This window comes from Chaetodon auriga, chromosome 13, assembly GCF_051107435.1.
Source record: "Chaetodon auriga isolate fChaAug3 chromosome 13, fChaAug3.hap1, whole genome shotgun sequence".
NCBI classification, from domain to species: Eukaryota; Metazoa; Chordata; class Actinopteri; order Chaetodontiformes; family Chaetodontidae; genus Chaetodon; species Chaetodon auriga.
Genome location: NC_135086.1, coordinates 8,816,653 through 8,839,272, shown reverse-complemented (window position 1 = coordinate 8,839,272; position 22,620 = coordinate 8,816,653). Strand labels below are relative to the sequence as shown.

The following is a 22,620-nucleotide window of genomic DNA, read 5'->3' as shown; positions in this document are numbered from 1 at the left end:
TCCACTCATGCCAAATGAAATTGGTGAGTATGTCCAATGATGGTCCAAATCTTACCCGATTGACACATGACTCTGAATACTTCTTCTCCTGCTACTTACAGTCGGTTGTACGCCTCTTTAGGCTTCATTTCCCTAAACTGAGTCGTTTCAGTAATGCAGTACAAATCAAACGGCTCCTCCAGACATGTGTTGGGAATTCATACAGTGGTGCCAGTCCACCCTGTCTCCTGCTTTTGGTCAGCAGTCCTCATCATTTCACACCTTCAGTCCTCACTTTCACTTTTCCTCAGCTGGAACGAGTCTGTCAGAAATGTTCAGGAATTCAGTGATGCTGAATGCTCGATGGCCCACGTGGCAGTTTATGTATTTGTAGTGGCCTTTTGCTATGTTGGGTCTTAAGTGTAAATTTAAGTTGTTGAATGTAAACACAGTGTTGAAGAGGCATTTTACTCAATCTTTGTTTTCCTGATTCATTGCTGCTGTTGAAATTCATCATCGATGAAAGAAAAGTTTGGTCTAAATCAAACAGGTTTGGAATATGCAGGGAAACAGAGGGAAAGCGCTGGTGGCCTGCGGTCCAGTATGTTTTGGAAAACAAACAGTATTATGTGAGGTATGTGTGACTTACAGTTCGTGGGCTGAAACATGCACACAAACACTTGAACGGCCTTTTAAATCCTACATGGAAGCGTATCATGAATGTTCAGCTTTGAAGCGCTTGTTCCATAAAAACTGAATCATACCAGTCAAATCAATCACACAGCTGCCTGTTCTCTCACACTCACTCACTCACACACACACACACACACACACACACACACAAACCCATTCACCTCTCAGCCCGTGTGACTGACTTCCTTCGACCAACCAGGAAGCAGCTGTGGTGTAGGTGTGATGAAGTTAAACTGTTTCTGATCATGTTTTTTATGATCATTACTTAAAAGAATATCAACGGTCCTCCATTTCACAGATCACAGAGCAGCATTTTAGATTGGTTTTTATCCACGTTCCACCGGTTATTCATTCCTTCACTTCCAGAAACTCAGAACTCCTTCACTGTGACAAACGTGTGTTTATTTCTGTGCTGTTAGCGAACCTTTCTAGCCTGTGATAATGGCAACTAAAGAAAAATGAACTCAAAAACATCACACACTACCTGCATATGTGCCAAACAGCATTTTCTGTTCGACATATTCAGGAAGTCGATGAAAACCCTGAATTCCTTTGTGAGTTCTGAGCAGCTGAATCTCGGCTCTTTCCCGTGTGGCGAGACCGACGTCGGCGAATAGGCTCGGAGGATCTGGCTGGAGCTACGCGGTCGGCACCTCCTCCTCAGCAGACTGGTAGTGTCGGTACTCTGGCTTCAGTTCCCAGGTGCTTTTGTGAGCTCCCTTGTTGTTGTACGTCCCAATTTCCTTCATGATTTCTTTCAGGTAGGTCTGTGGAAACAGATTGGAGTGTGCTATGTTTCTGTGTATGACTGACAGACCTAATTACACCTGTGTAGAAAGTATCAGGTAGACAATCACTTCAGTCTTTACGGTGTACAGACAGTCTGACATTTTTGGAAATATGCTTATTCACTTTGTAGCAGACATTTGATTGATTGATTGACTTGACAGACACAAGACTGATACTACTCATACCTCTCTGTTAAATATGAGGCTACTGCCAGGAAATAGTCTGACTCATAACCTTTTTACAGAGCCAGGCCAGCTGTTTCCAGTCTTTATGCTAAGCTAAGCTAACTGTCTCCTGGATGTACCCTTACATTTAATGGACAGATATGAGAGACATATCAATTTCATCTTTTTCACCAGAAAAAGAAAAAAGGTATTTCCCAAAATGTTAAACTGTTGCTTTAAGGGAACAGTTGGTGATTTTGGGAGATTTGCTCCTGACAGTTGAGAAGATCGACTCTCTTTATACACCACCGACTCGCTCAATCTGTAATGATGTGTCATTTATTTAGATTTTGTATTATTCTAAATTTGTAAAAGAAGCAGCTTATCTACTACATAGCACAATGTGTATCTCTGAAATGTACTGACGTAGAAGTATAAAAGTGGCATCAAATGGAAATACTGATAGTACATCAAAATTGTGCAGTAATGGAGTAAATGTACACATGTACTTTCCAAGCACTGGCACAGAGTTAAGGTAGCTGTTTGACCCTGTTTCTAGCATTTGTTTTAATTCTGACATGGCTTAATGAATAATTTTACTTTTGGTACTTTTAGTATATTTCAATGCTACTACTTGAATGCAGGACTTCGAACAGAGTAATTCTACACTGCAGTATTGCTACTTTTACACAAGTAAAAGATCTGAATATTTCTGGGACTGCTGCTCTGTTCACAGGTATTAAAATCCACCTACCAGCACCTCCAAAGCTCACTAACACGTTACATCTTGGTGGTTTAATCTGTTCAAAAATTGAGGTGTAAAAATGACACCGTGGTTTTCCAGAGGCAGATTTGTTCTTGGCTGACTCTGGTGCTTCCTGCCTGTTTCCACTCTTTGTGCAAACAGAAGTTAACCAGCTGCAGGGAGCTGACTTGAAGACTATCTGACAGTCTGTCTGCTTTCTCAATGGAAGTATGAGATTGAACATGATGCCTGGGCCAAGCTTGTACTCCTTGTATGCTAAACGGTGGTTTCCTGTTTCCTGTTGTGCTCACACTGCATTAGACAGTACACAATTCACAGACAGTACTGTTTAGTCTCATTAACAGGCATCAATCCTACACAAATGTAATGTTGAATACTGAGCAGGGCTGTGTGTGTGTTTGTGTGTGTGTGAGGGATCATCCTCTCCAACCACCACTGGGTGTCTCTGTTGAGCTTGTTCAGACGTGCCCACTGCACCTGATGAATAACAGTGATGATGTGTTTCAAGACTTTTTCATAATGGGCATTTCGGTTACTTTAGTTCAGTTAATTTGAGTGTTAGCCAAGTGCTTTAGGAGAGAAATGATGGTGTGGAGTGTATTGCGGCGTTTGACTCCTACTCAGCCGATGGTTATGCAATCAGATGCAATCAGAGGGAGAGAAGGACCTCGAGGTCTCATCAGCACCTACACATTGCTGTTCACTGCGAGCTGGAACGAATCCACTGCGCTGTATCGATTCATCCCATGTTTGTGTGTATGTGTGTGTGCGTGCACACATGCACACATATTGGCCCAAATTTGAGCCACAAAAGATAGTGTGAACAGGCATGAACGTCATGCCGTGGGCGATTTGTTCAAATTTAACAAAGCAAGGTGGATGGTGGGCAGGTGTATTGTTTTTTTGGTCTTTCCAGCTATACCGTTGTGTGCGTCTCTTTTATGTGTGTTTGTTTGTGTGTGTTGCTCACCACAGGTTGTTTAGTAATGTCCACCAAGTCCTTAATGTTGTAATACTGGTGCTTCTCAAAGGCAGAGAAAAGCATGTCCAACACCACCTGCCGCTCAGCCCTCACCATCTTCCCCTCCAGCTTCTTCTTCTTATCATGCAGCACCTGAGAATCAGAAGGAACACAGTTGCTACTAATATTAATGATAATAGAAACGACACAGTAATATTACCAAACATCCCACCATTCTGGTTTGATTCTAATGTCACACTGTGATCACAATCTACAGAAACATTAAAAAAACACCTGTGAAGCCTACACATGTCTAAATGTCCAGTTAATATCCCTCATTTTTCAAAATGTTCAGTTAATATTTGCTTGTGCTTTTTTAAAGCTGCTGATGTTACATTAATACTCACAAAACATATAATTTCTTATTTTGACCCGGTTAATGTGCTTCTTGTAGTTAATTGCATTGACCATGTTTGTGCATTAAAAGGGTCACTCCAGTGATTTCGTATTGCATTTTCATTAACTTGTCGAACTTACAAAAGTCAAAATCAAAGTAGCAAAGGCTGAGATATCTACAGGTCAAATCCATCCCCAAACTCTGGATTCTACATTTCCCATAATGCAGCTCACAACTGTCCCACAACTGAAGAAGACATCTCCAAATGTCTCAACCAATGTCCAAACAATAGCCTTGTTATTATTAGTTCTTACATTGAAATTGTGGTTGGCCACCGGCTTGAAGACGGTTGTGATGGCTCTCTCCAGCTGCTGCGACAAACGTGGAGACTTGGTGGACTCTTTAATCTGCAGCCTGACACACACACACACACACACACACACACAGATGGATATTTGATTTGTGTTTTCTGTGATCTGACTTGATGTCTTCTGACAGACATGCCTGTTGGCACAGAGACAACACTGTTAGCACCTTGAGTTAGAACTGACCGAATGAGTGATGGCAGCTGCTCTATCCAAAGATATTTTGCTTTCCATTTATTTTTAGTTGAATTTCATTTATCACATTTTATTCAACTTGACGACCACACAAAACAACAAACATTATGAGCCTTGAAGAAAGGTTAAACACAAAGCACTGAAGCTGCCCGATTTCCTGCCATAACTACCTGATATATTCATGATAAATTAACCATAAACAGTTATCCTAATGGAGCCATTAGTGAAGCTTTCCGAAGCATTATTATCTACTTCTATCTCTGTAGGCTTCTTTTGTCTTTCATGAGTCACATTTCCTCCTCCATATGTTAATAACCACCAAATTAAAACTGATTGCATCACAAATGAATACAAAACACTTAGTAATAATGACAATCAGTGAAGAAAAACACACATCTTTCCCTAATTAACAAATATGATTTGAATCATATATAAAGCACTGAGATGCTTTTTTCTGTCCTGTTTTTCCTCTTTAATACACACATTTATACGGCAAAGTGCTACATATGATCACTTTGAACACAGTAGGAACTTGTGGTGAAATTCCTACCAAAACTGTTGTATTGTGCGCACACACACGGACACACACAGCCACGACAACATAATGTCCTGCAGGGACATTTGTCAGCTGCTATCCAAATGGGAGATTACAAAACTGGAGTGAAAACTGAAGCCTTTCCTTGTCAAGCCACAAATAAAACACAATTGGACAAATCTAAGTTCAGTATGTACTCTACAGTACTTCACAGCACCACCCTGCCATGTCCAAGGAGAATCTCAGCCAAGATGATCAGCACAGAAATCTGAAAAACATGCTGTTTTTTTGATGAAGACAGTCTCAGAAAAGAGCTTATGTCGTGTCACGTCCATCATTTAAATGATGTCCTGTTATGTGTGTTACTGATGGCTGACACAGAAGCGGCCTCACACGCTAAAGCAAACTGCACTGTGTTTGCCTTGGGTTGCATTGGAGCAGTGCATCTGCCACAGTGATGCGGTTGCTATAGCGATACCCTCCACTAACTAGCTGGAATAACGGATTCCGGTGAAGAGGAGACAGAAACCATTTGAAAAGGCAGAGTGGACTTGAGTGTTCAGCATACACAAACAAATAGTTGCAGCGTGTCAACACGTCGCGACTTCTCTGACCCCGTCTGAATTAATTCACAGCACTTTGTGTTGTCCGGGGTGAAAAAAAGCCGACCGTACAGCTGAGAAAAGAAATGTCCTGTTTTATTTGTTTTTATTTGTCGTTCCACTCGTTTTAACAATTATTCATCGATAGTTTTTTGAGGGGTGTAAGTTGAAGGGAAAACTGTAGTTAGCATGTTCTAAATACTATGTTGTTATCCCAGTTATGCCAGTGACAACTGCTGTGCTTTTTTCTATAACAATATTATTATTATTTTTTATATATATATATTCTTTGCGATGTCCCGTTATTCTAGTCCAATGCAACAACAATACAATAACATTTTAAATTCACAATTTTTGGGATCAACATTTTCAAAGTTCACTCACTTCTTCAGCTTCATGTAGTTGTCACTGACGACTGGTCTGCATTCAGCTCTGTGCACCACCATCCCCTCCAGACTGATTTCATCTACAACAAAGACAGTGACTCAGTGGCTCAATCATGATTCAGACACACGCACGCACACACACTGGGGTTCTTGGAAAAAACAAAAAAGTAAAACTCGATTCAGTGAAAGTCCACATTCTGTTGTTGTAAGACTTATTTAGGTTTCAGTCCTGGTTCATTTGGCAACACCTGGAGTTACTGGTGGCAGTAAACGCGGTTTAATGCTACAAGTCACATAATTATGGGGGCAGCAACTATTGTTTTAATAGCTGGCCTTTTCCCATCATTCTGTGAGAAACCATGATCTAATTTTGCTGCACATGCCATGAGTCTGCAGACAGCAGGGCACAGTGAAACTGACAGGAGCTTGTTACCTTGCTGAGAAGTTGGAGGTTAGCAGCCTGTCACCTGCAGCTCACTGTGGCTGCTCCTCCTTGTTCTATTACTCCCTGCAATATTTCAAACTGATCTGCTGTCAAAGCCAAAAATGCTACGTTATACCTCTACCACATTTCAGAGAGAAATATTGTACTTTTATCTGAAAAAAAACAAACCAAAAAAAACAACCCTCAAAAACATGATAAGCTTAGAAAATACAACATACTATAGATTAAACCAGAGTTTCTGAACCATTTTGGCTTCTGACCTACAAAAAAACAGTGTCTGGTTGAGGCCCCTTGGCATGTTCCATTTAACAATGCTCATATGTCAGTGGTTGGCAACCTTTTTTTTGTCAGACATACCCCCACAGCTCTATAATAATAATGATGAATATCTCTACAATATATTGCATATATGACCACTTGGAGTGGAAGAAGCTGGACTTTTTTACCTGACTCATGTATTTATCTAACCATTTAAACCAGCGGTTGTACCAAAGACATTTACCCTCTAAACCTCTTGCATGGTTTTAATTTTAATAACTGCTCAAAACAGGTAAAATTGTCCAACATTTTACAAAAAAGCTAGAACAGATTTGAGTAACAGAACTTACCCCTTTTGCTCATTTCTACCCCAATAATCATCTCATGACCCCTCAGATTTATCCTGTGACCCTTTGGAGGGGCCCGACCACTAATTTGAGAACCACTGGACTAAACCAGCTGTATATATAGTTATTAAAAACAGCTTCACCTCCACCAGCGCTGTGAGGTGATACTGTGCATCAGGATGAACAATCTCATTATGTTATAAACCATAAATAACATCAGGGATTTTTCTACTGAATGAGGACTATTTAGCTGATAATATTCTGTACACTTACTCAAGTAGGATTTTTATATTCAGGACTTTAAACTGTGGTCTTGGTATTTTTACGTAACACTTAATACTTCCTCCACTACTTCAAGTCATCCTTGCATAAACCATTCACAACTCTGCCTCTCCTCTTAATGTGACATTTTCAACCATTTCTGAGTTTTAATTTATTGCATTTATTTTTCAAGCTGTTCTTTCATAAGGTGCTTCTGCCAATTATTCAACTGTCCAACCCACAACCTTTTCCGAAACCATTTGATGCCTCTTCTGCTCCTCTCCAATCAGTACTGGGATCCGCTTTCATTGTTTCCTCTTTTTTCTTTGCAAATTTTGAATCGACTGTCCAGGGAATGGTGCAGTCCAGTTGGTGAGCGTTGGCGTTATATTGGCAACAGCTTTGTCTATTGTGCATTGTTGTATGATTTGGCATTGTTTGTATCTGGACTCATAAAAAGGTCTGAGAAGCCGCTACATTTCACACCCATCAGTTAACAAAACCAGCAGAGAGAGACACTCAAAGGGCGAGTAGAGAGAGGAAGTCTACAGAGAGCTGTAGAGGTCAACAAACAGACTGTGAGTAATTGATAATGAACAGACTGACAGGCCTAGATGACATGTGGACGAGGGAGAGAGGCTGTCAAACCTATTTTAACGTTCTCTTACAGTTTCCATAAACAGTTGAGGATCCTCGCGTGTGAAATCTTGTAAAAGAGGAGTTAGTAAATCCTCTCGGGACACATGCCAACTCGTCCTCACGCTTCTCTCGCTAACGTCTTTCCCTTTTTTGTCTCGGTCGCTCCCACCTCAAACATGGGGGAGAAATGCACAGAAAAGACATGAGGAAATAACGTCTCTTGCTCTCACGCGTCATCTGAAGCAACGTCAGTTTCTGATGACGCGGAGACAGCAGGATCACCTGTCAGTCAGCATCAGCTGCTCTCTGGTGTCTTTTGTTCCCTTGTCTGTTTTTCCACAGATAATGTGATGTACTGTCCAGATAATAACAAGGATGCATATTCCCCTGGCTCGTGCTTTTATTGTTTTATTGATGTCGTCGTATAACGCAGGAAGTAAAAGATATTTGCCTCTGCATGTTGTCTCTTAACAGCATCCACACACACGCGACAAAGCTCTCTTCAGAACGTGTAGAGATCAAACCACAGCTAAATTTAAGGGTAATTCACTGGTCGGATACTGGATGCACATGAGGCATTTCGACTGGCAGCAAAGCATTTCTTCATTCATTAATTATATATTCAAGTTGTGCCTGTAAAGTCACTATTTTATGATTTATGATTGAAATAGGAGGTTAAATTTCGGGAAAAAAAAAAACAAAAACCAGAAATTATTCTATATATTGTGAACTCACTCACTGTTTAAACCAAAACCCCAACCTGGTTCTGCTGTATGGCATTGAAATCAAACCTTTAACTGTCCTTTAACCTTTAACACAATCCTGTTTTATCAGACCATAATCTAACTTTGCTATTTCTGAACTACACACTATTAGGCAAAAAATATGACACTACATGTCAATCTGATAGCGCTGTAGCTAGATTTAAGGAAGTACTTCCATTGGCATTTAATTCAATGCTAGGCCTTAATAGACTAAATAAACACTAGTCACTCACACCTCGATTACCTTGTTGATAGTGGGTTCACAGGTTCACTGTGAATTCCCTATAATGCTAAAGATAAATCCTCCATGCACGTCAAAGTTAGTCAGAGAGTTCCACAAGGTTCTGTGTTTGAACCAGTTCTATTCCCCTTCTACATGCTTCCTATTGGCAATATTAAGGTATCCTCCATAAAATATCATTGTTCTGCAGATGATACCTAATTACGTCTTTTGATCGAGCCGGATGAAACCGATCAGTTGGGTAAACTTCGAGCATACCTTTTGGCCATTAAAAACCCAGATGACCTGCAATTTTCTGCTGTTAAACTCAAGCAAAACTCCAGTTATTGTACATTATCTACAGTTACTCTAAATGGCACTGCCCTGGCCTCCAGCATCTCCGTAAGGAATCTTATTCGATCAGTATATGTCAACATGAAACTAATTTCAACGACTGCCTTTTCATACAAGTAATATTGCAAAAATTAGGCACATGTCTCAAAACAATGCAGAAATATTATTCCATGCATTTGTTATTTCTAGGCTGCATTACTGCAATTCCTTGTTATCAGTCTGCCCCAGTAAGTCTCTAAAGATTCCTCTGCTGATCCAAAATGCTGTGGCACATTTTCTGACAAAAGCTAGGCAAAGAGATCATATTTCTCCCATATTGGACTCTCTGCACCGGCTCCCTGTAAAATCCAGAACTGTTTAAAACCCTTCTCCTTACCAACAAAATCCTTACTTTTTTGAGTGTGAACTCTTAAGACTCTGCCTATCTTATGGCGAGATGTTAACTTTATCAATTATCTAAGTGTTACTGGTTTTGGTAAAAAGTTTTTGTTTTTAGTGGCAATTTGACTCATAGTGCTACTGTAGTTAGTCATGACTCATCTTTCGCAAGGGGAATATATTTCAGCATAAAGCCCAATCTGTCCTGATTAAAAGTCCTGTGTAAAAATGCCTGCACTGACCCAGCTTCAAGGATAAGGCTGATCTTAATACTGTATTTTCTTATTGTCAACAAACCCAATGAAAAGAAAAAAACCACAATGTGCCTCAATACTTTTCAACCTCCCGCTGTGGAACTACCCTGTGATGACTTCAATCTGTAAGAACAGGTTCCAAATACTGTATGTATTTGGGATTATTTTCAGTATTTTCATTATAAAATATACATTATCAAAGCTTTGGCTGCAGATGCAACTGTCAGGCAGTGGGATCAGCGAAGCTACAACAAAGCTACAAAATATCATCAGCCTCATCTTTAATAAGACGGCCTTGATGTATTCAGTGTAAAGCAAAGCTGAACAAATGCAGGTGCAACTGGCACGGTCACTATAGTAACCATCACAAGCCACCTGACATCATGTGTCACGCAACATTCCATCAAGAGTCCATCTTTAATCCGAAGGCAAGAAACGCTTTGCAGTATGTGTCACAGATCTCACTAATGTCCATCTTTGCCTTTCCCACAAATGGATGCAATTATGTGCAATTATTGGCCGGTGAGTGACAGAGCATTTGCCAGCAACACATCTAAAAACACACCCACACACAAGAAACATGTGTGTACACATGCACATGACTGCTGACTATCCATGTTCTGCAGTAATTACAGTCAAATAGGTCCAAAGTCATTGAAGTCTTCCCATTTCTTCTTCAGGATCCAGACAGACACTATGTTGGAGAGAAATTTCCTCCTAATCATAGAAAGACACATACTGCTGATAGAGAGAGAGGACACCACATGTAGGTCAAGGCTTCTGTGTGTGGGAGGAACACTTGAGATAAATAGTTGACTCCTGCATGTTGGCTTCACTATAAAACTCTTCATGCTAGATCAATGTTTTGGTCCACACCTTCAGCAGACATGCAGTAGCCTAATTCTCCTACACACTTATCATTCAGAGCTGCAGAGTACGTTATTACTCTGTATCGCATAAAGAAAAGCAGCCACATGGTGGATTTCAATTCCGCAGGGCAGCTGCTCCTGTTTTCATTTATGAATATCTATGAGATACTGCAGGGTGATTTTAGAGAATCTATCATTTTCCCCAAGTTTCTTTATCTATCTATCTATCTAGATTTTTTACGTTGCATGAAAACTTACAACTGACCCACACATGGCGTATGAGCCCTGTAGAGACACTCTCCCCTAAAGTGAAATCCCTTGTTTGACTTAAGTTTAACATTTTGAGAAATGCGATTATTCACTTCGCTGCCAGTAGTTGAGAAGATTTTCTGTCCTTTAAAAAAGAAGCTATTGTCAGGAGACGGTACGCTGTGCTTGGCACAAAAGACTGGAAACAGCGGGAAACAGCTAGCCAGGGTCCATCCAAAGGTAACAAACTCTGCCAGCCAGCTCCTCTGAAGTTCAGCGATTAACACCTTATATTTCATTTGTTTAATATGTACAAAGACAGAAGTGTAAAAACAATAAGTTGTGGTTTCACAGGGGGTTCTGCGCCAAACTATTTCTTGGCTCAGCACAGAAATGTAGACTTTCTGCAATGAAGCAACTAAGCATGTTTCCCAAAATAGCATATAATGTTATATGAAACATGACAACTTCTTTTTACATGTGATTGGTACAGGTATTTTGGCATGATAGCTTACATAATTTAATATTTATTAAAAAAGCCTGACACTCTAACAGTCTAAATGCAGGTCCCGGTCGAGGGTGATATCATCCGTTATCACCTAACAATGTAACACAACCTATAATAATGTTATAGCACCTGTGGTGACAGAAAACCATCAGAAAGGGAAGAGGTATGAATTACCAGGTCCATTTACAAGGCTTTATTCTTGTCATGGCAGAGCTCTGTGATGACACACCGCTGACAGCTGTAGGACTCATTTAATGTGTGTATAATGTCTAATGAACTCATGGTTTCAGGCCAATTAAATTTCTTTTGTAAAAGTTGAAATTTTAACCTGATAGAGTTGAGCATCAACACCATTATGCTAGCCTAATTAACTCTAATATTACAGGACATTTTGAATTGAACAATCAAAACGGATAGGCTGTTTTGAGCACTGTTCTGGCTCTATTTGAATTTAAGTGAAAGTGGATTTCAGACGTTTGGGATCGACGTCTGCTCATCTTTTGTTTTAGACAGATTACATTAATAAATTACTCTTATTGGGAACCTGTATTTAAGACAGATGTAAACGCATTTAAAGGAATTACATAAAACTAATTCTTTGAGAGTAGGGAAGTGAAAAACGGTAGAGTGAAGACAGTAGAGGCAGAGAGACACAGATAGGAGGGTGAGGAGGTCACTCGTCCACCCCCTCCATGCTCATCTCTTACTCTCCATCTGCTCCTCAAAGCTCTGACCTTCCTTATGTTAAACACAACAAACAGCTCGCCGCCCACCAGGCCTCCATCCACCATCACAGTCTCTGAATAAACGACCCCTCTTCAGCTATGTTCCACCATACATGTGTACCAGCCACAAACACAGTAAGCCTACATATACGAGAGCAATAAATACATCAGTCGTAGACCCTCATCAGCATGCACCACGAACGCTACTGCTCTGTAATTTAATGCCTAACAGTTCTTAGATTTTTATTTTTAAGGATTGCTGGCCTTAAGGTCCATTCATTGTCTTTCTTACAAACACAAGATCTGACCCACCGCATGAACTGCTTGTTGCTGCCTCAGGATATCCATGTGACCCTGGTTCTCCCCACTCTGAGATGACTCTCCAGTAAGACCTTTTTTTTGATGGTTTCACTGCTTCTCTAAAACATCCTCTTTCCTCTCATCTTGACTCAGATCTGATTGAAGCTTGGTGACCTTCTGGTTATCATAACAGATATGATGTTCTTGGTTTGAGGTGGTTTTAGTTCTCAGGAATAATTTGGAAATACTTTCAAAAGATGTGAGGCTAGGCATATGCATATGCACAAAAAACATGCAGTAAGTAATGTCCCTCAAATAAACAGGCATTTTCAAAAAGAAAAAAAAAAAAATCTTCATACTTCTTCTACATTCTTTAAATTTTAGCCAATTTCATTTGCTGACTTTTTGCAGTCTACCCAGCATCTTTACAGTGCCCATAAAAGGCTCATTTACTGTAAAACAGAATGAAACTGGTACTTTTGGCTGAGGATGATTGGAGAAATATCTGGGAAAGCCAGGAAAAATTCCCCTGTGATTTCCAATTAATTGGGATTCCCTCGTTGGGGACGTAAATCCCCACAAATTTCTCGCATCAGGTTCACCGTGGGCTAACTTTGACCTGCAAATTTGCACCATATTGACAGAGCTGACCTTTGAGGGGAAGCAGAGCCAGAGAGTCCAACATGGAAGAAACTATCATAGTTTATTGACTGTGTTGCACCAGACAAACACAGAATAAATATCTCCTTAAAATACTTTTGGCTACGAGCAAGAAAGTATGACAGGGAAATAAACTGTATGGAGAAATTGACCTTTTTTAAGACTACAATATGAATAATATGCAAAACACTGGAAAAATAGAGTATAAATATGTGCCTCTAAGACATAAATGAAAAACCCTCTTCTTGTACAAGTGTTGTGTTTCCACAGTCGACCCACTCATTTAACTTGGAAAATATACTTGCTCAGAGACATTTACAACTTAATACCACTGCTTGGTTTGATTTGACAAATTTTATCATTCCATTTCTTTACACTGGAGGCAGCATTTTATTTATGATCTTGTCATATTACCTTTTACTATGAAGCCCTTCAAAACTCTGTTTCAATATGAGCAATGTAAACTACATAATTACCTTTCTGACATCTCTGCTAATGATGGTTTACAGGTTAATTATACGGGTGCTATAAAAAACATAATGACAGCTGGTCTGGCCTTGTTGGAGAACCTTATCAATGCAACTGGTGCAACTGTGCTCACTGACAGGTCTAACAACTTGTGGAGCAGATACCAGTATTGATATGCAAACATGACGTGCCTACATTTATCTGTTGCTAACTGTAAAAGTGGAAATCAATCTTGAACGTATGCATGGCTTCAGAAATCTGATTAAAAAGAGTATGCGCTTTTCTGTCTTTGTGCATAAACAGACTTTTAGTCATGATGCTACGCACAGTTTTATGCATCTGGCCCATGGCCATTAGCATCACTGAATATATCAGTCCCTCCAGAGATGTCTATGTAGTACATCAATTAAATTTCATACATGTGTCTGCGCCTTACTCCATCAGGTGTAAAAAGCATCAGAAAAGCTAAAATATATTCTTTTTTCCTTTCTCCTTTACACACACCTACACAGACACACAAACACACACACACACAGTAGTGACAGAGCCTTGTCTACACATGACAATGATTGGCTCTCCAAATATAATTTTCTATTACAGCTCATCTCTACCAAGCCCAGAGGCTGCTTCATTAAGGAAATTTAATGATTCCATTCATTAACTTTGAAGCGATTTTCCGATGTCGGTAACTGTATTCAGCCCACTCGCTTTTATTTGAACATGAATTAGTTCCGCCTTTACAAAACAAACAGACATCAAAGTGCTGAGAAAATGCAGAGAAAACTGGTGGGCAATTTAATTGTGGGCAGTGGTGCCTAAAGGTTAGAGAAGCAACTCCTCTCGATGGGCGGAACAAATCTGGTTGGGGAAAATAAAAAGCAGCACTTGCCCCTCCTTCATTACTATCACTGAGGTGCCCCTGAGCAAGGCCACATGATTAGACACTGATGACAACATGGGAATTAATTAAAATTAAAATGGAAAACATGGAATGTGGGAAAAAGTAAAACGGAATCTGGAAAAAACGTAAATGGATTTAATAGGGCCCTAAATAAAGGAAGGTAAAAAAAAAATGCTAGCGGAGTGGACTCCTGTAGGTCTACTCTCACGCTTAGAAACACATTGACTGTTTTTCAAAATGGTCCATCATGGTTTCAAAACGGGAAAATGGTATATTCTAATATTACAGAGCATTTTTTTAAGTTATAATTAATGTGTGATTTTTCTATAATTAAAAATGTTGATGTTTGACTTGCACTGACTTGACTTTGTTGGTCGTCTGATGTTACCTGGACACAAGACACCTTTGTCATCTTCACATTGAGGACCACAATGCAAATATGGCTTGAAATGTACTGTGTCATCCTTGACATTTTTGTAGTCATATGATGTAAACTTTGTATTGAACTTCTTAACTACTCATATTTGGTAGTAACATTTAAGATTAACATCAAAATTTAGCATTTTAAAAAGAACATAATTATGTGGACAACGTGACATTTATGTCACACTGAAACCCAGCGTGATCTATCAGATTAACTTTACCCCCAGCACACACACACACACGCGCACACACACACACACACACACACACACACAGACTATCTATACAGTAGATAGACTTCCATAATGAATAAAGCAAGAGATTGACAGCTCTGAGCTCGTACAAGACCTTATTTTAAGTGGTTGCCATGCCAGCTTCACAGCAGTCAGTGACTCCATGTTACACCACAAGCTCTTAGAGCGGCTCTATGAATAATTCACCACCTTCAAGAGGAAAGGAGAGTCCTTGCTAGCAGCATTTTGGGAAATTTAATTCAAACGTCCTAAACCTTCACTTTGATAAAGAGACACAGCAGCTGCGACAAACAGACTGTCACTGACTTTGAAGATAATGATCGTCCTTGATGAGCCAGTTTTAATGAACAGGAGGCAGAAAGCAGGTCAAACCTCCCACAATCCTCTCTGCTGCATCTTGGCCTCGTTTGCAATTCCAATTGAGCGTTGTTGATGATGATACCACTAATCACTTATGATTAGAAAATCGCCGTGGAGACAGAGAGAGCTGTCACTCTGGCATCCTCTCCCAGATAAACACACACATGCACAAACAGGATGAAAAGCAGCATTTTAGTAACCAACATCAATTATTTCTGCAGTCACTGTGCTGGAATTGAGTGTTTCACTTCAAATGAATCTTCAGTCATTCCTTAAGCAATGCACTTCCATCAGCACGAGGTCTGAGGTGCAACCAGTTGACAACCTGTTACACAAATCTAACACTTGTTGCTGGTAAGCAGAACAAGTCTATGTGTCATCACTTTATTGTTATTTAGTTTGTTGAGGAAAAGAGCTGCAATGATTTCCATGATTGTATTTTGTCTTTTATGTCTTAATGAAACATTTTCATGATCTTGCACACAGATGCATAAACATTTAGTGGTCTGGGACGAAACTGATGAAACTGCTATACATAAAATTTTAATTAAATGAAAGATAGAAACTAAAATCATTCACTTTTCCTTCCTGCTTCACAGTGGGCACAGCGGCGGCCCAATGCAGTACATACAATTCAGAATAGGGTCGTTTTAGCCTACTGTAATATTTATAACTGCTACTTTCTTGTAAGCTTTAACCTCCAAACACACATTTGACTTACTTCAATTTCTCTCTGGAGCATTCTGAACTTTAATTCTTTTAAGTTTCATAAATATGAGGCATGAAAAATACAAAATTGCCCTATTTTTCCATTTGTGTTGCTAAACAAACAGATGTGCGGAACAGCACCTTCAGCTCTACATCTTGTTTACATGTGAACGAACTGCTGAGAAGAGGCTTCAAGTATGATCTAATAAAAAAGGCAGGATCATGGGTGCCGAGAGGGTGGATCAACATCAAACACTGGTGGTTTGAGGCACACAATAAGAAGAAATCCAACTGTTACCAAACGACTGAGTGAACTTACTGAACTGTCTTTTCATGATGTACAAAAAGTCCTGCAAGTGTGAGTTCTAATACGGTTATTTTATAAATAATGTTCTGCAGGGGTGCGGACATTTGTTTCCCAGTTTCAGTTAACATATCTTATTACTACTTGAAAATCTAACGATCCAATTTCCCCACTGGCATCATTCAATTTCCATCTAATCTAATCTTATCAGAGCTATTATGATTGGTCAAATCATCAATTAGTTAATTTACAGGACATAAATGTGCAACTATTTATATAACCGATTAATCATCAGTCATTTCTTAATTCCAGCATCTCAAATGTCAATATTTGCTGGTTTACTTCATCCTTACTGGTAATACAGTGAGTATCTTCGGGTTTTGGACTGATAGACAGACACCACCTAGGACAGTGAGAAACTTGGATGGACATTTTTCACAATTTATTGAGGTTTTATAGACCAAACAATTTTATAAATAAATAAAAATAATCTGCAAGTGAGCTGATACTGAAAATAATCATTAGTTGCACCCCTAGATCTAATCTAATCTAATCTAATCTAATCTAATCTAATCTAATCTATCATCCCGGTACCCTGCTACTCTTGTCTGCAATGTTCAGTGCGTCCAAGTCATCATCTGTCCATTATACGGCAATAGTACAGTAATATTTTGCCACTGAGTAGTCTAAGATACACAAACATCGCTGCAAAGGAAGCCCAGAGTGTCTGCTGCCCTGCAGTGACAAATACTGCCACAATCCAGGTATTTTGTCACTGCCAGACTCCTGTGCTGCTAAATTATGCAAATTGACTGCCATTGCCTCCCTGGTGTAAAAAAAACATCTAAAGTAGGTTACAAACCATCTGGACTGAAATATTTCCACAACAGAATTGCTGTCGGGGTCAGAATGGTGCATAAACATAAATTTAGTGTGTATGCTGTCCGCCTAGGTGTTTGCGTATTTGTGTTTGTGTGTGCTTGAGAAACAATAAGAAGTTAATACACAGCACAAAGACTACTTTTACTTTTACTATAGGAGCATTTGTTTTGTACTGTTTTCTACTCCTACGCCCAAAGTTCTGTAATTTCCCACAAGGTGGAATTTAAAGAAAAACATGAAAATTAGCAAATTGATGGCGATTACTTACAACACAAGAAACACAGCTAACAAGTGATTTGTATGATAAGTAGGAAGATAAAAAGCTACAATTGATTACGGGTTTTTCAAAAAATCATAAACTCACCATGTGGTATCTGAGGTAGCCAGACCATGTATTCACGATCCATTGATTTTTAGGTGTCCAGTCTCTAATGACCAAACACTCACAACGCCAATGGATATACATAGTTAATACAGTTAATACACACTTCTAACATAAAACTGACTGACTATGCCACATATTCTTTGATACTATAAGCCATTAGTTACCACCTTCCTGTTACAGTGTCCAGTATGCTAAAGTGTTGGCATGGAGCACCAAATCCAATCATCTGCAGAGTACGCATCGATTTTTATGTTTTCATCACATTCTGTGACCAAACATTATCCTGACATACTTTACATTTACAGGCCCTCTGTGTATTTCCTTATGTTCGACAAACGGCATTGCACATCTGAAGTTGCACTAGAACAGACACTGCCTTGTGAAGCACACACACAGTGGTGGTATGAGGCATCTGTAGCAAAATTACCAATCTAGTGCAGTTCCCGAGGGGGGCTGCAGGCCAAAGCATTAGCAGATTCAAAACCTGTCCTTCATGACCAGACCACCATTGACTGTAATTGATCCATTTCCTCCACTGGACCCCAAAGCCAGCACACACACAAGACACACACAATCAATGCATGAACAACACTCACAAGGACAGAGGACTGCTTGTTACCTTGCAAGAAGGAAAACAGGATATTTGCGTAAATGCATTCCCTGCTGCTTTAATTTACATAAGTAAGACTAGCAGCATTCTTCTCCCTGTCATAACCAGAGATGAGACAGAAAAAGCATGCCAGTAAAGCCCTGAATTAAACTGGACTCCTTTTCAAACAGATTCCAGTTCACATCTAGTGCTGTGTGGTAAACAGATGGATTTGGCTGCAAAGGGAGTTTCATATTCCGACTCACACAAGCTGAGACAGTTTCACACCACAAGAATTATAGAAGCAACCCCCCCCACCCACCCCTCCATCTGGTGACAGGAGGGTGTGTGCGAGTATGTGTGTGTGCATGTGTGTGCATGTGTGTGCTAATTGCTGGAGCTCAGCTAGTGCTAATTGCCAGATCACTGCTCTGCACCTTTTTTATCAAAGATATTTAGGGAAAGAGAGCAAAAAAGAAAGAGCGAGCTCCGGGAGTCCGTACTCTTCGGTTGTCTGCTCTCTCATTCTCCCTTTCTCCTCCCTAAATGTGACGCTGTCTGCCCACCCACTCCTAAAGGGAGGGAGAGACAGAGAGAGAGAGAGAGAGAGAGAGAGAGAGAGGAGAGGAGAGGAGGGACACCAAGCAGCACAGAGAGCCAGTCTGTTTTCAGCTCCCAGTTCGCTGTAGCTCCTCTGCCAGACAGCACTCACCCATCCACCGTCACACAATCTCAAACACAATCACTCCCACTATACGACAGCTGACAACACCTTTTCATTTTCTCAGCAACACCACAGACTCACACAGCCAGATCCAAAAGAAGAGCAAGACAGACTCGACTTGTACTGCAGACACACCAGCTTTGAGGAAGCTGGGTTGAGGCTGGAGAGGGTAACTGGAGAATGGAATGGAACCTCAGAAGGATGGAAAGTGAACTAAGGCACATCAACCCGGACCTGCTGCAGCCCAGCAAGAGCTTCAAGAAGCCCTCTTCAGGCACTATCACCATCAACGTAGGGGGGTTCCTGTACACCGCCCACCGGACCACCCTTGCCAAGCACCAGGGTTCCTTTCTGGAAGAGCTGGCCAATGGTAAGAAGCCGGTTCAGCACACTGATTCCATGGGCAACCCGTTCATTGATAGAGATGGTCCTGTTTTTCGCCATGTGCTCAACTACCTCCGAACCGGAGAGCTCCAGCTGCCTGATGACTTCCGTGAGGCAGGGCTCCTTCGACGAGAGGCTGATTTCTACCGTCTGAGTGAACTGGTGGAAGCCGTGGTTGAGTGGGAAAGCCAAAGGGCAGCCCAGCGGGAAGCCGCATTTTTGGAGGTGACAGATAGCCATGAGAGGTCGCAGGGCCTCAAGGTGTACTGCAGTGACCCCATCTTTATCGACAAAGTCAAAGCGCGACTGGTGCAGATCTCCAAGAGCCGCTTGGATGGCTTTCCGGAAGAATTCGTGGTGTCATCCAATGTGATCCAGTTCCGACACTTCATCAAGTCGGAGCCGGGCTCTCGACTCGTACTGAAGGAGGACAGCACATTCTTGTGCACACTTGACTGTCTGAAACTAGAAACAGTGATGCTAGCACTGAGATCCGGCTTCAAGATGGTCACCAGCCTCGACAGCAGCAAAGGCTCCGTGGTGGCGGCTGAGGCCCTGCACTTTGTCAAGTAGGATGGAGGGAAACAGAGGGAACAGAGGAGGAAGAGGAGAGGGGGAGGCAGAAAGGGGAAAGAGTAGTGCCTGATTCCATATCCACCCTGCTAACATCAGATATTGGCTTGAAGATCTTATAACATGTGCAGAGCTGTAATGTGTCATTGGGTGGGAGAAGGAGAACAGGGGGGTTGGACTGTCTCACAGTGTTTACATCTCAACTGCACAATAGTGGCTTAGAAACACACAGAGAATTTGATTAGCTTGGGGTAACATTTGCAACAACCATTATCAACAGAATGGCATTTTGGCATCAACCTTTACACTGCTTTGTAAGCTAGTATTCATAGAATTCAGAATGATCCAGACCAACTGAGTGTTTATGATGTCTACATTGCATTTGATTAGATATCACACAAAACGTACCCCTCTGTAATTTGGGAAGTCAAGCCAACACTGAATCCTTCCTTAGAGAGGACAAAGGGTCAAACTGAGATTCTTAACATCGACAGCTTTATCAGTGGATTTGTTTCTGCACAAGAACTGCTTCTGCTGCTTTGTCAACGGCTGCAAAAGCCTTCAAAACCAGCCGTGATGTGCACTGTTGTGCCATTCAGCTACAGTCTGTGCGTGTGAGTGTGTGTGTGTGTGTGTGTGTGTGTGTGTGTGTGTGTGTGTGTTGCTATACACCGTGTTTAGCTGTTTTAATAGCTTGTGTTTAGTTTATTAGCCTTTTCCAGAGCCTGAAGGGTAAACCACAGCACATTAATCGTTGTTTTGGATGAAGTAACAAACTTCACATCCCAGACTGAAGCAACATAAACTAATTCTCAGATCATGTCAGTGAGTTGAGTTAAAGCGCAAAGAACCGTGATTATTGTAAGGGCTTTGAATCTAGCATGATGCATGTGCACTAAATAAACTGTGTTTGTTAGTGCTGTGAGCCTCTGTGAAGTCAGTGCCACAACAATGCCTATTACTTTTCATTGTGAATATTTTACAAATAAAAGTGACAATGAAACGACTGGAGAGTATTTTGAAGTGTATCTGCAAAAGTTGTTTTTACAGTGAAATGCCTGAGTCATTGCTTGGTGTTAGAAGCCTGTCAAATGCCGCTTGTAGTAATGTTAAGTGTTCAGGAGTTACTTTGCATCAATTATATAGAACATTAACATAACTATTTATTCCTGACCCACATGAACTTACAGTCTGTACAGTGTGTAACTGTTACCCACTGAGCCAGACTGGAGCATTATTTGTGTCAAGTCTCTAGAATTTTCTGATGGAAAAAAGTGGTAGAGACACACTGAACTGTCTCTCACTTTCAGCTTTATCAAATCAGAACATTTTCCTTGCATACAATTACTGCTGTTACAATTCTCTGCATGTGTTAAACACTAATTTTCATGTCTGGAACCATCTACTGTGCAAAAATTCAACGATCACAGGGACACAAAATTAGCATTATCTGCAGCGTATTCAATGCTGTTACACATATTAGGTGTCAGAATGGTACAGGGTGTAATGTTCCTGGGTTTCTGCTCCCTGAATGAAGACGTCACATCAAAACCCACTTCAGGTGATGAATTTTGAAAGCAGCTTTAATAGATGAATGCCACTGACAGATTTTGTTATTTGTATGATTTATCCATTTCTAATTTGCTTGGCCTATGAGAAGATAATTCAAGACAGTATATAAAAGGATTTTGAAATGTTTTATTCAGACTATGAATTTCAATTGAGAATAGACATTCAGAATGTGTGTAGTATTTTCATGTAGAGGGCATAATTAAAATATTCAGATATATGTTACCCACATTATCTGTATACCCCCCGACACTTAAAACTGAAATAAACTGGCAAAAAAATAAAATCATAAAGTAAACAAAATTTAGAGCATGGGTCAAAAGAGAATGCAATTCTGCCTGTTTGGCTGTATTTTGTCTTCACACTAGAAGGAACTGCTTAACCATATGACATATACGCTTGATTGTGACACGCAGGGTCCAAAATTAACTTTTCGGTCTATCTGCCAATGGCTAGTAAACTGAGAAAATGTACCTGCCAAAACATTTTTCAACCGGCAACAAAACATAAGATACACCATTAAAAACTCTGAAAATATTAATTATCGACTAACCTTTTTTCAATGGAATAATAATTTAAAAAAAATAAATCAATCAGACACCGTTGTAAGGAGACTCAACTATCATTTTAAAATGTTAATTGATATCACATCATCTCTCACACACTCCGCAAACAACAAGCACGTGCTCAACTCCATATACTCAAAATGCTCAACATTTTTCAATATTGAGGTAGTGTCCAAATCATTCACACAACTGAGCTCACTGTACTGGCGATACGGACATTAAAAATCTGTCCTCACCCCTTCATCAGTGAAGAGCCACTTCTCGGTGGCAATACTTGCAGACTCTCTCTTTGCGGTTAGCGCGATGTAGAAGTGTACTCAGGGTGTGGTCTGCACATCCTGACATCACTGATGGGCTACAGGTGCAGCAGAGTTAACCACATCCAACGGTGATCCTGCGGGTGATGAGAAGTGCTTAAGACTTAACACCAGTCTTAAAAACATTATTTAGGTTCGTCTGTAAAGTGA

General features: G+C 40.4%; 2 protein-coding genes across 2 annotated transcripts in view; one reads left to right on the top strand and one right to left on the bottom strand.

The window, feature by feature from the left end:
• Nucleotides 1–1,310: 1,310 nt before the first annotated feature.
• LOC143330863 (general transcription factor IIF subunit 2-like) overlaps nucleotides 1,311–22,620 on the bottom strand; it is a 38,504-nt gene continuing 17,194 nt past the window's right edge. Inside the window, exons 5-8 of the mRNA XM_076747624.1 lie at nucleotides 5,831–5,912; nucleotides 4,064–4,163; nucleotides 3,362–3,505; nucleotides 1,311–1,439 (exon numbers count right to left, since the gene is read on the bottom strand). Of these exons, the coding sequence (XP_076603739.1) occupies nucleotides 1,311–1,439; nucleotides 3,362–3,505; nucleotides 4,064–4,163; nucleotides 5,831–5,912 (455 nt within the window). The remainder of the gene's footprint in view (nucleotides 1,440–3,361; nucleotides 3,506–4,063; nucleotides 4,164–5,830; nucleotides 5,913–22,620) is intronic.
• On the top strand, nucleotides 18,972–21,024 carry kctd4 (potassium channel tetramerization domain containing 4). The gene has a single exon (XM_076747623.1). The coding sequence runs from the start codon at nucleotides 19,242–19,244 to the stop codon at nucleotides 20,016–20,018; it is 777 nt and encodes a 258-aa protein (XP_076603738.1). The 5' UTR covers nucleotides 18,972–19,241; the 3' UTR covers nucleotides 20,019–21,024.